Below are 16,267 nucleotides of genomic sequence, written 5' to 3'. Positions count from 1 at the left end.
AGTACAAAAATAATTTCAGTCCCACCTACAGCTAAACTGTTGATTATAGCTAATTTTTTACTATTATTTAAAACGTTTATTAAATTATTTGTTAAAATAGAGTTCATCTTCTCTTCCCTTCTTATCAACCAATCAACATTTACCTTCCTTGGACCTCTGAGCTCAGCGCTTACATGTATTCTGGCCTCTCAGAGCCCTTTCACCTCTCAACTTCACTTTTGTCGAGTCACAGCCACACCGGGGAGATGGGGAGAGGTGGGAAACCGCTCACTAATGGCTTCGGTATGTTTACAGTACGTTTAGCCTTTCAATGTGATGAGTCCAAAAGAAGCTATTATTCTATTAGTTATCTATCCATTATCTCTAAACATGCTTATATCATGGACCTTGACAACAGTTGTCCTACTCACTGACCAGTTGTCTAATTTGTTATTTACAGGCTGAAAGTCAAAGCACCTCCAAGTGTTCCGCGAAGGGACTATGCCTCAGGTAAGAGTTATTTCTAAGATACTTGGACTCTTGACTAATCTAACGTTCACAGTTACTTCTTGAAAAGTGAACACTGTTCTCCTCATTTGAAAACAAAAGGAGCCCATCCTAATTTTAAGAATGACCAAATCTATTAGGCATTTGACTGTAGCGGGGAGATAGTAATCCTTCAATCCATCCATCCATCCATCCATCCATCCATCCATACATACATACATCCACTCACCTATTTATCAAATATGTACTAAGCTACTTCCATGTGCCAGGCACATACAAGGCTTTAGTAGAAATACAGTGAAAATAAAATAGATATAATCTCCATATTCACAGAATTTATAGTCTAGAAGGGAAGATAAATGATATTAAAAGCAATTACAATTCAGCGTGATGGGGAAGCGCAAAGTTCTATGGAAGTACATAGCAACAGTACCTAACCTAATCTGAGGTGGAGAATGTGGAGGAAGTGGGGAATGGAAGGCTTCCTAGACAAAGAATTGTTAAAAAGATATTTGAGGGTCAGTGAGGTGGGGGGGGAGGGGTATGGAATAAATTACTGATAGCACATAGTTACTCAGTGCTCTCCAAGTTTTAGCCCTGCAACCCCATTCCACCTAAGATCAACTTCGTCAGGGAAGAGGAGTTAGTCTTGAGGTTGGTAGTGTTTATGGCAGCAGTAAGCTAAGTAAACCATCTACCACACTTGCCTTTTCTAGAACAGATGCATTGGGAGGATAAGTCTAAAATCTCTTTCTACTGGCTTAAATATAAAAATGTCCTGGATATGGACAGATCTATACAGCCCTCAGTGAAAACCACAAGGCTACAGACATTGATGAAGACTCTTCCTCTATAGGGCAACAGCTAAAACCAAATCACACCCTTAAAGGATGATTACTATTTTATTTTATTTTTTTCTGCCACTGATCAAGATACCATTAAATCAGGTAGTTGAGTTCCCCTTGGGCACTGATGAAATCTTATCACATTCAGAAATGCTGACCAGCATACCAAGTCTGGTGACTGACCCATTGGTCACCTTCCAGAACTCACTAGGTCACACGGTATTTATTGACCTCACATTGCCAATCAGTCAGCAAGCCTAGACAGTTGATTAGGGGATTCCTTTGCAATTTGGAGCTAAAGAATAAACACCCCGTCCTGACTTTTAAAATCTACCTAATTTGTCTATGGCCATACCACCCTGAACACACCCAATCTTGTCTAAAATCTACTTAATCAAAAGCAAACGAGGGAATTTCCTGGTGGAGGGCCCGGGTTCAATCCCTGGTTGGGGAACTAATACCCCACAAGCCGAGCGGTACAGCCAAAAAAAAAAAAGAAAAGTTAAAGAGAACAAATACATTTTCCCTCCAAGTTCTGAAAAAGAAAAGAAATCAAAGCAGACTGAACCTGTTAGGTACCCAAAGGTTTGATTGGAAAATATGGAATCATGGAGTCTCAGGTTTTAAAGGGACCCCAGAGGTCATATAATCTAACATCCAATCCAGTGCTTAAAGATACTCCCCACCATGCACCACACACAAGGCCCACTTTCCACTTGGACACCTCCTGTGATGACCTCCCAAGCCTGTCTTGTCCAGTCACGGAGAGACAACCCTGGAGTGATGAAGATGTGATCCATTTCCTGTGGCTTCCTAAGTCTCTCCGGGTGGCCACATAGTGCAAGTTTTTAAATATTAAAAAAAGGGGAAACAGAGTTGTTCTGTGAAACTTCAAGGATAGAATTAAGAAGTGAGGTCCTTCGAATGGCTTCTTCTCTAGAATAAACATCTCCAGGTGCTTCAGCCATACCACACAGTCTTTGATTCACTCAACAAATATTACATGAGTGTCCTGTTTGACACTCACTGTGCTAGATATATAATAAGGAACAAAATATAGTCTTCAACCTTAAAATGCCTAATGACTAGTGGGGAGTCACATAATAAATCAGAACATAAACAGGTAAATACAAATTACCAAACATGGTAACTGCTGTGAAGGAACATGGCAGATGCAGTGATAGGGAATCAGTATGGGGTAAGGGAACAATGTAAGCAGTCAGGGAAGGTCTCTCTGAGACGGTGACATTCAATTTGGATCCTGGGGAATTAGGAGGAACGTTTGTCACTTTGTAGATGACCCAGCAGCACTGGAGATGCTGGATACAAACATTAGGTGCTCAGAGGCAATTCGATCTATCTGACTTCAGGATGGATGTCTGGCCTCCTCATACTCAACTGTCTCCTTGCTCATGCCCTCACCCAGGCCCCTTCCTTTCCTCTACTTTTTACTTGGGCGGAAGACAGGGAGATTCATGATTTATTCACCCTTTGGCCTAACCCACACACACTGGAGATCATCCTTGATTCCTCCTCTTCCTTCAAACTCTACAAAAAAAAATTAATCTCTATAACTTATTAATTCTCTCTTTTAAGTGTCTCTCAAATATTTTTGTCCCTCTCTATGTATATGGCTACAGCTCAGACCCTGGTCATCTCTTGCTTGTCCTAGAACAAAAGCCTCTAAGTAGTCTCCTGAATTCCTAATTCCACGGGGTCCTCTCAACCTCCACCAGAGAACTGTTCTGAAATACCTTTGCTTAAATATTTTCATGGCTCTCCATCATCAACAAGAAGAACTGCAAACTACCGAGCCTGCATACAAGGTCCTTCAATGCCTAGCCACTAAATGGCTGTGTAACTTTGGACAACTCGCTCTTTTCTCCTTTTCTAGATCATGCAGGGCTGAACCAGAAGACCTGTTAGGTTCCCGCCAAAGCAAATACTCAACACTCTGGCAGAAACACAAGTCCTGGGAGCCCAGGGCCCAGTGATGAAGCAAGTCTCTCCTAACCTTCCCTGGCTTTAGAACTTTGCCTCTTCCAATCTCCTTGATGCTCAGAAGTTGCCTTTCTTGACCTCAGACACCTGCTCTCTTCCCTGAAACCCCCCAAATAGTCTTGATATCAGTACATTTGTACTTAATCTCTCTTGGAACACAGAAACCTGGCCCAGTCATGTCTTCTAAGTCTTTGCTACTCAAAGTGTAATTCCTAGCCTGGCAGCAACAGCATCACCTGGGAGCTTGTTAGAAATGCAAAACCTCTGCTCCACCCTAGAACTACTGGATCAGAATTTGCATTTTAAGAAGAACTCCAGAGGATTTGAATGTATATTAAATTTGACAAACCCTGCTATAAACCACCAACTCTGTTCTTATATTGATTCTCCTGAACTGAAAGACAAATCTGTTGAAGTTCCAGAATCTCTAAAATTCATCCTATTGTTTCACCAGACCAATACGGCCTTGCTTAATCTCCCTGCTCTTACACTCAATCCCTGGAAAAGGTCCTTTTGGCAAAACCACCATCATCACCTGCAGTTAGTACCCCCTTTGCCAATCCCTGCCCCCCCAAACTCATGTCCCAGGAGCATTTCCAGCTACTTTCCCTGAGCCTTGGGGTCCCTGTGCAGCTGCAAGCCTGGGGCCTCAGAAACCAACCCTGACAGTTCCTCCTGAACCTATAGCATCTTCAAGGATCTTGGAGGCCCCAGTGCTTGGAGACCTTAGCCCACCAGACCTCCTGAGCCCAGGAAGCCTATCGAGTGCTCCCTGGAGGTCTGTGCAGAGTTGATCCACCCAAGGCTTCTGAAACAGCCCCACCTGTTTCAGCTGGATGCTGGAATTATGTCCTCTTTCCAGTTCCGGAAGCAAATGGCTTCCCAAACCCTTTAAGCCAAGTTGGAGAGTGTGTTGACCTTGGTGATGCTGACCTTCAGAGAGCAGAGGATAGAAAGAGCAAGCGCCCCCCAGAGGTCAGCAAAAGAGTAACCACAGTCCCTCTAGTGGAGTGTGTAAGGACAAAGCTTGAGTTATACAAAGAATGGAGGCCTGGACCTCCTACAGATGCAGGTCAGGCCAGTGTGCAGCCTGTTGCTTTCACTTCAGACCTCACAACCCTACTTGGTCTCTGAGGAGGGAACATTGCTCACAGGGAGCTCACGGTCCACTGAGCAAACTGTATTACTGCAGCTGGCATTGTTGTGGGAAAGGAAGATATCCAAAACATATTGGGTGTTTACTCTGTCCTGGGCATTATGCTAAGCTCTTTACAGACATTAGCTCATTTAATCTCCCATTAGCACATTATACAGAAATGACTATCTCAGTTTCACAAATGAGGAAAATGTGTTTCAGGAACATTAAGTAACCTGTCCAAGGTTACTGCAGCCACTAAAAAGAAGACCCACCCCAGGCTTCCATTTTTCCTCCCTTTGACCCAAGCTGGGATGGCTACACTTTTCTGGGGCATTTCTTATTTACTATTCTGAAAGCCCCAGAGCCTCTGACATTAACACCTGCTTGTTGAACTTTCAGAATTGAACAGCCTCCTCTATCTTTGAGTCTAAGGTCTGGCTGGAGAGGGAGGGTGGGGAGGGGAGATCAGTCGTGGTGCCCCAGAGTCTTCTGGGGTCACTGCAGAAGCCCCACTCGTCACTCTGCAAGCCCCTGAGAGGTCAGAACTGAACAAGGCCTCTCTCCTTGTACCCTAGGGCCCTGACAGCCAGGGGCTGTTGTCATGTCCCCAGGAGGTCCACCTTCTCCTCCCACCACTGATAAAGTTCAGGGAAGAGATCAGAGCAATGATAAAGCGGGGAGACCTCAGGGCAAAGAAAGATACTTAGACAGGGATTGCTGGGTAAATGCCCACCATAGAAGCAGAGCTTTCTGTTTCTCCTTGGTTTTATCTGAATGCTCAGTGGAGGGCCAGGTGGCTCACATGAGATTTCAGCTGCAGGAGCCAACACAGCCTGGCCTCCAATCCAGCCCCCATACTCACCAGCCATGTGCCTCAGACACACGTGCCTTAGCCCCAGTCTCCTCGATTGTAAAACAGAGATACCACACAGTACTGCTTTGAGGATAAATGAAGAAATACACTTATAACACTTCCCCTAGCACCCAGCACATAGGAGATATTCAATGATGGAATCTATTATTATTTTCCTCATTGTCACCCATTCAACACATTTATCAGTTTATGCTTTTATTAATGCGGAACTACAAATGCAAAATGCCATCCAGACCCAAAGATAAATTAAATAGGTCTTGCTTTTCGGTACAGAGAGACACAAACAACTTAGTCATAGCACAGGGCAGAATGAAGTACATGCTACAAGGGGCCAGCAGCATCTACGAGGGCTCAGAGGAAGAAGTTGATGGGTTATGAGCAGAGGGACTGGGAAAGACCTTATGGAGGAGGGATGACAGGGATTTCCATGGAAGAAGGAAGATGGGCTGGGGGAGCAGCGCTAGCAGAGCAGAGAACTATCAAAAGTGCAGGCTGGAGGAACCAGCTGTCTGGTATTACTAGACGTGAACAAGGACGATCCGGCTGCAAGAGGAGCCGATGGAGGGACAGCAGGTTCAGGCGTTTGAATGTGTTGATACAGAAGCTTGACTTTATTCCATAGGGAGCCACTGATGATTCTTGAGGAAAGGAACAGCATGATCCAACCTTTATTTTATTTTATTTTTTTAATTTTTTTTTTGATGATGAGAAACAATGCCGTATTTTATTTTATTTTTTTTTGCGGTGCGGGCCTCTCACTGTTGTGGCCTCTCCCGTTGCGGAGCACAGGCTCTGGACGCGCAGGCTCAGCGGCCATGGCTCACGGGCCCAGCCGCTCCGCGGCATGTGGGATCCTCCTGGACTGGGGTACGAACTTGTATCCCCTGCCGCGACAGGCAGACTCTCAACCACTGCGCCACCAGGGAAGCCCCCAACCTTTATTTTAAGAAAATAGCCAGAAACGGTCGGGAGGATGAATTGAAGAGGAAGGATAATGGAGACAGGAAAACTAGTTAGACGATGGCTGCAACCGCTTTCACCAGTAGCTAATCAGAAAGTGGACCCTGCCTGACTGAGAACAGGAGTGAACCAAGGCAGGGAAGTGTGTCTTATAAAAGCATTTTATAAAGGTTTCTATTGTAAATGATTGAAACAAAAACATCTTGCTGCCTTACGTTTTGACCTTCAGTTATCCCCAAACTTAAGGTATTAGAAATTTCTTCCCCCACTGTTCCAGTATTGGCATATTGGGAAGAGGACTTGTTCACCTACTCTTCTAGAGTTTCTTGGCAAACCTAATGATCAGAATACACTATAATTTGGTATAAGTCAACCTAGAGAATAATTTCATAAGAATTATTTTCTGTTAATGTCAAGGTTTTACTCACGTTTGACGTGTAGAATGAAGCTCCTTCTTAGAGCCTCTATCACGTTTCTCCTGAGAGAGGGCGCTGTTGATGCCACTGCTTAAAACCCGGCCACCTTGATCCAAAGACTTGCTTCTGGCCGCGCTTCAGCTCCATAATTCTTTTCCTTGTGCCTCTGTGGACTCCCCCTGGTTCAGGAGTCAGTGGTCTGCTGTGGCAGGGGATAGAAATGGCAAGAAAAGCTTCCACTGAGGTTCTGGGGGATTCAGGGACCATCCACCAGGCCTTCTAGCCATGGCTGCTCAGTGGGGTGGGAGGGAAGATGGGATGCTTTATGGTGCAGTCATCAGACCCACTCTGCCATCTGAACCTGTGTCTCATTGAGTGAATTGTATTTAGACTCTGAGGTCAGTGTATGTGATGGGATTGACGCTAAGCTTCTCATACTCTAAACGTGTTTTGGTGGGAAAGGGGTCTAATAGTCTCCTTGACTGTCATAATCCAAACCTATTTTATTCTTCAAGATCATAAGCTACCTAAGACCTGTCACATCCAACTTTATACACCCTGTGGAGCCTAAGACAGTGCCTGCACCCTGGAGCCCAAGGACATGAGGCAGCATGACGCTGGGGTTCAGAGCATGCACTTGGAAGTCCATTTTTAGTTTATTTTTGTGTATGGTGTTAGGGAGTGTTCTAATTTCATTCTTTTACATGTAGCTGTCCAGTTTTCCCAGCACCACTTATTGAAGAGACTGTCTTTTCTCCATTGTATATCCTTGCCTCCTTTGTCACAGATTAGTTGACCATAGGTGTGTGGGTTTATCTCTGGGCTTTCTATCCTGTTCCATTGATCTGTATTTCTGTTTTTGTGCCACTACCATATTGTCTTGATTACTGTAGCTTTGTAGTATAGTCTGAAGTAAGGGAGTCTGATTCCTCCAGCTCTGTTTTTTTCCCTCAAGACTGCTTTGGCTATTTGGGGTCTTTTGTGTCTCCATACAAATTTTAAGATTTTTTGTTCTAGTTCTGTAAAAATGCCATTGGTAATTTGATAGGGATTGCATTGAATCTGTAGATTGCTTTGTGTAGTATAGTCATTTTCACAATATTGATTCTTCCAATCCAAGAACACGGTATATCTCTCCATCTGTTGGTATCATCTTTAATTTCTTTCATCAGTGTCTTACAGTGTTCTGCATACAGGTGTTTTGTCTCCCTAGGTAGGTTTATTCCTAGGTATTTTATTCTTTTTGTTGCAATGGTAAATGGGAGTTTCCTTAATTTCTCTTTCAGATTTTTCATCATTAGTGTATAGGAATGCAAGAGATTTCTGTGTATTAATTTTGTATCGGGCCACTTTACCAAATTCATTGATTAACTCTAGCAGTTTTCTGGTGGCATCTTTAGGATTCTCTATGTAGAGTATCATGTCATCTGCAAACAATGACAGTTTTACTTCTTCTTTTCCAATTTGTATTCCTTTTATTTCGTTTTCTTCTCTGATTGCCATGGCTAGGACTTCCAAAACTATGTTGAATAATAGTGGTGAGAGTGGACATCCTTGTCTGGTTCCTGAACTTAGAGGAAATGCTTTCAGTTTTTCACCATTGAGAATGATGTTTGCTGTGAGTTTGTCATATATGGCCTTTATTATGTTGAAGTAGGTTCCCTCTATGCCCACTTTCTGGAGAGTTTTTATCATAAATAGGTGTTGAATTTTGTCAAAAGCTTTTTCTGCATCTATTGAGATGATCATATGGTTTTTATTCTTCAGTTTGTTAATATGGTGTATCACATTGATTGATTTGCATATATTGAAGAATCCTTGCATCCCTGGGATAAATCCCACTTGATCATGGTGTATGATCCTTTTAACGTGTTGTTGGATTCTGTTTGCTAGTATTTTGTTGAGGATTTTTGCATCTATATTCATCAGTGATATTGGTCTGTAATTTTCTTTTTTTGTAGTATCTTTGTCTGGTTTTGGTATCAGGGTGATGGTGGCTTCATAGAATGAGTTTGGGTGTGTTCCGTCCTCCGCAATTTTTTGGAAGAGTTTGAGAAGGATGGGTGTTAGCTCTTTTCTAAACGTTTGATAGAATTCACCTGTGAAGCCATCTGGTCCTGTACTTTTGTTTGTGGGAAGACTTTTAATCACAGTTTCAATTTCATTACTTGTGATTGGTCTGTTCATATTTTCTATTTCTTCCTGGTTCAGTCTTGGGAGGTTATACCTTTCTAAGAATTTGTCCATTTCTTCCAGGTTGTCCATTTGATTGGCATAGAGTTGCTTGTAGTAGTCTCTTAGGATGCTTTGTATTTCTGCAGTGTCTGTTGTAACTTCTCCTTTTTCATTTCTAATTTTATTGATTTGAGTCTTCTCCCTTTTTTTCTTGATGAGTCTGCTTAATGGTTTATCAATTTTGTTTATCTCCTCAAAGAACCAGCTTTTAGTTTTATTGATCTTTGCTATTGTTTTCTTTGTTTCTATTTCATTTATTTCTGCTCTGATCTTTATGATTTCTTTCCTTCTGCTAACTTTGGGTTTTGTTTGTTCTTCTTTTTCTAGTTCCTTTAGGTGTAAGGTTAGATTGTTTATTTGAGATTTTTCTTGTTTCTTGAGGTAGGCTTGTATAGCTATAAACTTCCCTCTGAGAACTGACTTTAAAAAAACAAACAAAAAAAGGATTTGAAAGGAATGAACATGAGATGACTGTAATAACCGTTCAAGCCTAGTAGATAGGAGCTGGTGGCTCAAAGGCAGAGAAGGCAGGTTCGGGGTGCTTGTGGACAGGGTGGAGCTGGTCAGCTGAGACTTATGTTTGTGCATTCTGCTTCCCATATGCCATTTCAGAGAGGCCAGCTGACGAAGAGGAGCAGTGGTCAGATGACTTTGTAAGTATTTGTTCCTGGGACTAGAAGGGTATCATTTCCACCAGGGCCCCTGAGAGGCCTTTATAAAGACTTGTTTCTGAATGACACGCTGGTGGTCAGCTGCCCATCACAGAGGGGAGATGGCTGGGCTGGAAGGGTCACCTATAGGGAGGGCAGCAATAACCTCACAACGGCTGACTTGAGCAAGCACCATCATGTGCCAGGCTAGGAGCTTCCTACTTATTCCCTCATGTAATCCTCATGACAGCCCTATGAGTAGGCATTCTTATCCCCATTTTCTGCTGGTATTCAGAGTACTCATCAGCACAGCCAAAACAGATGTTAAAATGCTTGAATATTTCCACCTCAGTTGGCAAATGCCTCTGCCCTGAATTCCGCAGTGCCCCCTCACTGCTTGGTCCTTGCCAGGAGCCCTAAACAAACTAGAGAGTGAATGCTTGGCACATCGGGGAGTCTCCAGGACACTCCTTAAGGTCACGGTCAGTACCTGGGCTGGATTTGTTCTTAAACAGTTTGGACATCAGCCCTGCGCGTTTTACAGGTGAAGAAACCAAGACATGGAGAGTTTAAGTAACTTGCAATTCCAAAATTCAAACCCAGGCTCTCAGATCTCAGAAGCAGACTTTTAAAACTCAAGGGGCTTGCTGTGACCAAGAAGATATGAACGGACTCTGGGGGCCACAGATGGCGAGGGCTCTCCCTGACCATGATGACATTGGAGTGGTGTGTCAGAATTAATTGTGAACCTCTTCAAGATGGCTCTGCAATCCACAGGGCCCCAGGGGCCACTTCTCTTTGGGCCTGAATCTTATAGAGACAAGACATCCTAAAAACTTTTCTGTACAATGATTATTCCTCACATATCAGATTCATGCAGAATGTTAGGCTGCTCCAGTCTGTGAGCTTTATATCTGCAAGGGATCCAAGAGGGCCTCCACACAACCACATACCCCATAAGGAAACTGAAGCCAAGAGCCTGAAAATGACTTGCCGACCATCTCTCAATGACTCAGTGACCCAGTAGGATGAGAACCCAGGACTCCTGTCCAGTGCCCAGAATTGAGCCTGAGCCCAGCTCTGCACTGTGTACATCACCTGGGGTTTATTCAGAGTATCAGGAGACGGAAGTTCCTCCCGTTTCAACTGCAGAGAAAATATTTTTGTAAAGAAGGAGTGAGGTGGCCTCACTGTGGGTCACCTAGGCATGGAGAGCCTCCCAGGGCCCAGCAGCACTGATCCCTCAGAAGCACTGCAGCTGCGCCCCCTGCTGGAGGCACACACACACAGGGCCACATCGGAAGCAAAGTTAAGACGCTGGACCAACCTCCCCCAGGCAACCGAGAAAACTGAGCTCGCTGGCTGAAAGAAGACAAGGTGGGGACCTAGCAAACACAAAATAAAATCAGCCTGAAGAGGAGGGAATGACTTGTGTCCCCAGAGTTAAACAACCAAAATGAAGGTACCAGCTATAGTAAGGACTGATTGAACATTCACTCGCAATTTTTACCTTATTGGATTCCCTTGGTACATAGAATGAAATCCAGGCTTGTTGCTAAAGCCTCCAGACCTGATGGAATCTGACCCCTGCAGCCATGTCTAGCCTTCCCTGCACCCCCTCAGCAGGGGTTGCTCATCCCAGCCCGGGCACACAGGCCTGCCCTCAGTCCCTACAGCAGGTCGAGGTCCTGCCTAACTCAGCAATTTCAGACTCATGGTCCTTGGGCAGGTGAAGGAAGAGCGGAAGAAAGGAGAAACCAGGGTATCCCCATCCTTCTTCACTTGGTCGGCTCCTTCTTGTACTTCAGGCTTGGCTTAAGTGTCTGCTTCTCACCAGGAAGGCCTTTCCAGCACCCCTCTCCAAGACAGAATCCCTCCTCCCTTTGCTCTCTGTCTCAGGAACCTGATCATTCCCTCAGTGCATCTATGACCAGGCATATCTATTTTATCTGTTTGATTATTTACTTATTTATTATTCACTATTTGTTTGTTGTTGGTCTCCCATGCTAGCATACAAGCACTATGAGGCCAGGGACTGTGCTCTGAGTCAAGCATGATGGCTGGCACATAGTAGGTGCTCAATAAATATTGGTTACATGCATGAAGAAATGGACAATTTGAGAAGATTTTTGTCTGATTACACATTCCCTTCTTCAAAGTTCCCTTTAGACTGTCCAAAGTATTGTACTTCCTCAAGTATTGAATGAATGAATGGATTAATTAATTAATTAATTAACAAAAGAAGTTTGTTTGTCATAATTTAGAATAATTTGGGGGGAGGGGATTTTTTTAAACTCTCAGAAGTTTGAATAGATTCCCTTTTAATTCTCTTGATGAAAAGGCATTCAACACATTCTACTGTGCTTGAAGTAGGAGGGGCTTGTGGTGCATCTCCCACAGAAAAGACTTCCCAAATGAAGGGCCAGTTCAGCACTTCCTGAGCGTCCATTCCCTCCTCCTCAGTCCCTTCAGAGCCCAGGCAGCAGCTCAGCGCATTCATTCATTCCAAGTATGCTGGGTGTGCACCTACCCTGCAGCAGGTCCCATGCTGGGCCCTGTATATAGTCTCAGTCTGGTCCTCATGGGGGCACAGTCTGGTAGGCAGCCCAGTGTCAGAGGACGGCTGCCAGGAACAGCTGACGTGGGATCTCTCTTTTTCTACCTTCTCTGCCACCTCTGCCAACCTGGTCCTCTCAGTCAGACTGCTGTGCCGGAGGGGCTGCAAGGACTCCAGACTCCTCCCCGGGATGCACACTGATCCTCAGCCTCCAGGTAATTAAGTCTAGGAAGCCAGTCCCTGCTCCACGAAAACTGAAACAAAGTGGGGTGCCCAAACCGTCCCCCACTCAGGCACATGTGTCTGGCTGCCCACTGGTTCTTTCACTTTCTGAATGTCTATTAAAGCAACTGCTTCTCAGTGCTCATACTGACGTCTCCCTGGGATGCCGCAGCAGCACTAATTGGGTCCTTGGCCTGGATGAAGAGAGTCCCTGGCTTGGGAAGCCAGGGTCTTGCTTTGTTAAGCCTCCCCCGGCCCCCCCTTTCACCCCCACTCCACCCCCCAGGCCTCCAGCCTGGGAACAGTCTTTGGCTTCCCCAGAGCACAGACCGCAGGCTTAAATTACTCAACTCCTCTGGGCCTCAGTTTCCTCAAGTGCAAAATGGGACTTTTAAAAAAACTATCTCATATGATTGTGATGAGGGGTCAATGAGGTATACAGTGCATAGAAATGTTAGTGATAATAATAATCATTACTATTATCATTACTTTATTCAGCCTAATTTCATATTCCCATTTGCTATTTCTGACCTAGGGGTTTGGGAAAATGCCCCCTACAGGAATTTTCTTACCTCCCCCCTCTCCCTGTCCCTTCCTGGCTCCCCCATGCCAGGGTAAGGACAAGCACCCTCCTTTGGGCTCCTTCCTCCTTTTATTCTGTCTCCCCCGACTCCTCCAGCCACCTCGGGAAAAGCTCTATTTTCAGCCTCCTTTCTCTTTCCTTATCCCACTCTTCACCCTCTTCCTCTCCTCTCCCGCATCTCCCTATGGACTGAGGAGGAAAGCACAGCGCTCGCTCACTGATTCCTTCATTTGTTCCAAACATCCTGAGTATCTCTCATGTGCTGGCCCTGTCACGGGCCCTGAGGATACAGCAATGAAGGAAACGCTATACCTGCCTCAATGTTACACAATTGCCAGGGAAAGGAGACAGGCCAAAAGGCAGGTACATCATAGATTCATCGGAAAATCATGTATGGATTGAGCATCATGTCAGGCAGTGTGAGGGGGCAGTGGGCACAGAGGTCAGAGGACCTCTTAAGTCCTGAATCAAATATTTCCTCCACATGAGTATATGTATGTGTGCTACACACATAAACTATCTCTGAACAAAACGCACAAGAAGCTAGTCCCTCTGTTTGCCTCTAGGGAGAGGAACTGAGTGGCTGGGAAGACTTCCCTCCTTGTGAACTGTTGGAACTTTAGACTGGCTCAATGTATTTTCAATATGGACTTAAATAAAATTTATATGAAGAAAACAAACAAAAAGAAAGAGAATGGACTCTGAGTCAATTTGAAGTCCTTGTCCCTGCAACTGTCCAGCTCTGTTTAAAACAAACAAACCTTATCTCCTCAGAAGTGTCTATTCCTGAGCTTCTCCTTACCCTCTCTTATTAAACTTACATTTTCCTCAACCATCAACCTTCATGATTAATAAAACCTATTTGGTTATTTTATTTTATTGGGTCCTTTTTCTGTCATCTCAAAAATATATTTTATCTCTGGCTGTTCTTTGCAGACATACAGAATTCAGCCACCCTTGGGGTTAGTAGTCCATGCGTTCCCCCAGGATAGTAGTCCAGGTGATACGTTTTGGAGGCAAAAGGCCCGGCTTCAACCCCAGGGCTGCTGCTAACAGCTGCCTAACCCTGGTTAGCCGACCCCTCCCAGCCTTGCTTTCTTGTCCCTCCGTCCCTCCTAAGCACGCGTGGGGCTCTGAGCATGGTATCTGTACTTGCAGGACAGCGATTATGAAAACCCAGATGAGCACTCCGACTCGGAAATGTATGTGCTGCCGGCCGAGGAGGCTGGGGACGACAGCTACGAGCCACCACCCGCCGAGCAGGAGACTCGGATAGTTCACCGGGCCCTGCCCTTCACCAGGGGCGAGTACGTAGGTGAGTCCCCACCCAGACCTTGGGCGCTCAGCCTTCAGGGCAGCAGGGAGCGGGGCAGGCCAAGGTCGCAGCATGGTGGGCACCTCCCACTCTCACCACCTCCAAGTGGGTCATCTGGTCACTCACAGGCACTGGAGGCCCCGCTGGTAAGTTTGCCCTTTGGGGAAGGGAGGGGGTATCCTCCCTAAACTGGGAATGTTGAAAACAGGCAAAAGATAAAACAAGCACATCCTGACGTGGTTCCCCACCCCACCTCAATTCCTAATAGTCCCCAGACAAATCAACCCAAGATTAGTCCCTTCTACTCTTCTGGCTTCCTGCGTACAAGGTTCTGGAATTTCTCTTGAGATGGCTGTATGGAACCAGGATGACCTTCAGGGATCCCAGTGTCTGCTAAGGCCCCTCCTTCCTCCATCCCTCCCACCGCAGCCCCACGCTGGCAGGCTGTACAGATACACTGAGTCTGGACAGTGGAGTTTTAATTGGGGGGAGGGGCAAGGGGAGGGGATAGGAGTGAAGCCCTCTAAGCCTGGAATTAGCCTTATTGTTTAAAAGGACGAGTCTTAGGTGTGGCCTCCAGGCCTGAGTGTAGCTTTTAATGCCCCCCCCCACCCTCCCCCAAGAAGAAGTCTGTGTTCCATTCTAACAGGTGACTAAGTTCAGCAAGGTGAGGTGGGGAGTGTGTCCATGTGATCACCGTGAGGCTAGGAGTCATACAGAGCATCCCTATGTGTAAAGGGTTTAGTGTCCCTTATCCCTGAGGATAACTTCCTCCTTACAGGGTACCAGGTACTGCCCCTGCTTCATGCCACATCTGTTGAGGACCTACTATGTGCTGGAGCTATGCTAAGCAGCAAGCAGGACAGGCAGACTCCCCGACTTTTTACAGTTTACAACTTAGTGCTTTACAGCCATGGCCTACTTCACCTTCTCGATAATCACAAAGGAGGAAAGTGAGGCTCAGAGGAGTGAACTCACTGGACCAAGGTTTATAAGTGGCAGAGCTGGGATGCAAGTCGGGCCTTTCAGCCTCCAAAGCCCGTGCTCTTTACCACTCTGCTCCACACACCGCAACCAAATTTGTGACCTCGTTCAATTATTGCAACAACCCTGGGAAGGAAGGGGCTGCATCAGGCCTGTTTACAGACCAAGAAACCGCTATTCAGGACGGTTACGCGGCTCATTCCAGGTCATACTCTTCGAAGCCTGTCTTCTATGCTTTGCTCCTTCTGATGGGCTTAAATCTTATATTAAGAAATCTCAGTAAACTCCAAGAGCTGCCAATAAAACTACACAAACTGACAGTCATAGGCACAGTAAAGTAGATGCCTTGGCGCCTGAACGCAGCTACGCCACCAGAAGGAGGCACCAAGTGTAAAGTTAACCACATACCCTCAGCGAGGCAGAAGCGCGGGCCGAGGGCTGGAGCAGGCGCCGGGAGGAGAGCGGAGTGGGCCAGGCAGAGGCAGGGGCAGCTGTACCAAGGTAGGGGCCAGCCGTAGCAGGAGGAAGGAGCAGGAAGCCAGGGTAAGCGCCTGAGCTGGTTCCGGGAAGGGGAACCCACCAGCTTACTCCTATGCGAAGATTTTCCTACAGTGTATCAGTCAGAATGTGTGCTCGCAGATCAACCGGGTAGACGCCCTGTTGCCTAAGCCCTCCACCACATTATGCAGGTAAGGTTAGTTGTGTATATTAGGCAGCGGCTCTGCCTTGCTGCTTTCTCCCTAATCCCTACGATAACTCTCTGAGGTGGATAGCTCTGATCCTCATTTTAAAAATGAGGAATATGAGTCCCAGAGAGGTTACATAATGAAGAAGCAGCCCAAAGGAGTGCCGCTGGTGGGTGGAGAGCAGGAGCCTGGACTCCTTCCCTGACACCTGGTGAGGACGGTCCTGGACCAGGGGGTACTCACGACTTCCCCATGATTCGAGGACATCATCAAGGGGAGGAACGTATAGGTTCACCCGCATAAGTAGTTGCAACC

The 16,267-nt window shown here is 45.8% G+C and overlaps 1 protein-coding gene across 4 annotated transcripts in view; it reads left to right on the top strand.

Moving 5' to 3' along the window:
• The window catches only part of BLNK (B cell linker), a 73,764-nt gene that overhangs the window by 26,590 nt on the left and 30,907 nt on the right, over positions 1 to 16,267 (top strand). For 3 of the 4 annotated variants that reach the window (XM_027112157.1, XM_027112155.1, XM_027112158.1), the window contains exons 3-6: positions 440 to 489; positions 9,568 to 9,608; positions 12,303 to 12,377; positions 14,126 to 14,282. In XM_027112157.1, coding sequence (XP_026967958.1) covers positions 440 to 489; positions 9,568 to 9,608; positions 12,303 to 12,377; positions 14,126 to 14,282 — 323 coding nt within the window. The remainder of the gene's footprint in view (positions 1 to 439; positions 490 to 9,567; positions 9,609 to 12,302; positions 12,378 to 14,125; positions 14,283 to 16,267) is intronic. The other variant, XM_027112156.1, reaches the window with a different exon arrangement.

Source organism: Aethalodelphis obliquidens, unplaced genomic scaffold (genome assembly GCF_003676395.1).
Source record: "Aethalodelphis obliquidens isolate GAN/ISIS:26980383/991018 unplaced genomic scaffold, ASM367639v1 scaffold11, whole genome shotgun sequence".
In the NCBI taxonomy this organism is placed as follows: Eukaryota; Metazoa; Chordata; class Mammalia; order Artiodactyla; family Delphinidae; genus Aethalodelphis; species Aethalodelphis obliquidens.
The sequence above is the reverse complement of the archived record's forward strand: the minus strand, read 5'-3'. Positions and strand labels throughout refer to the sequence as shown.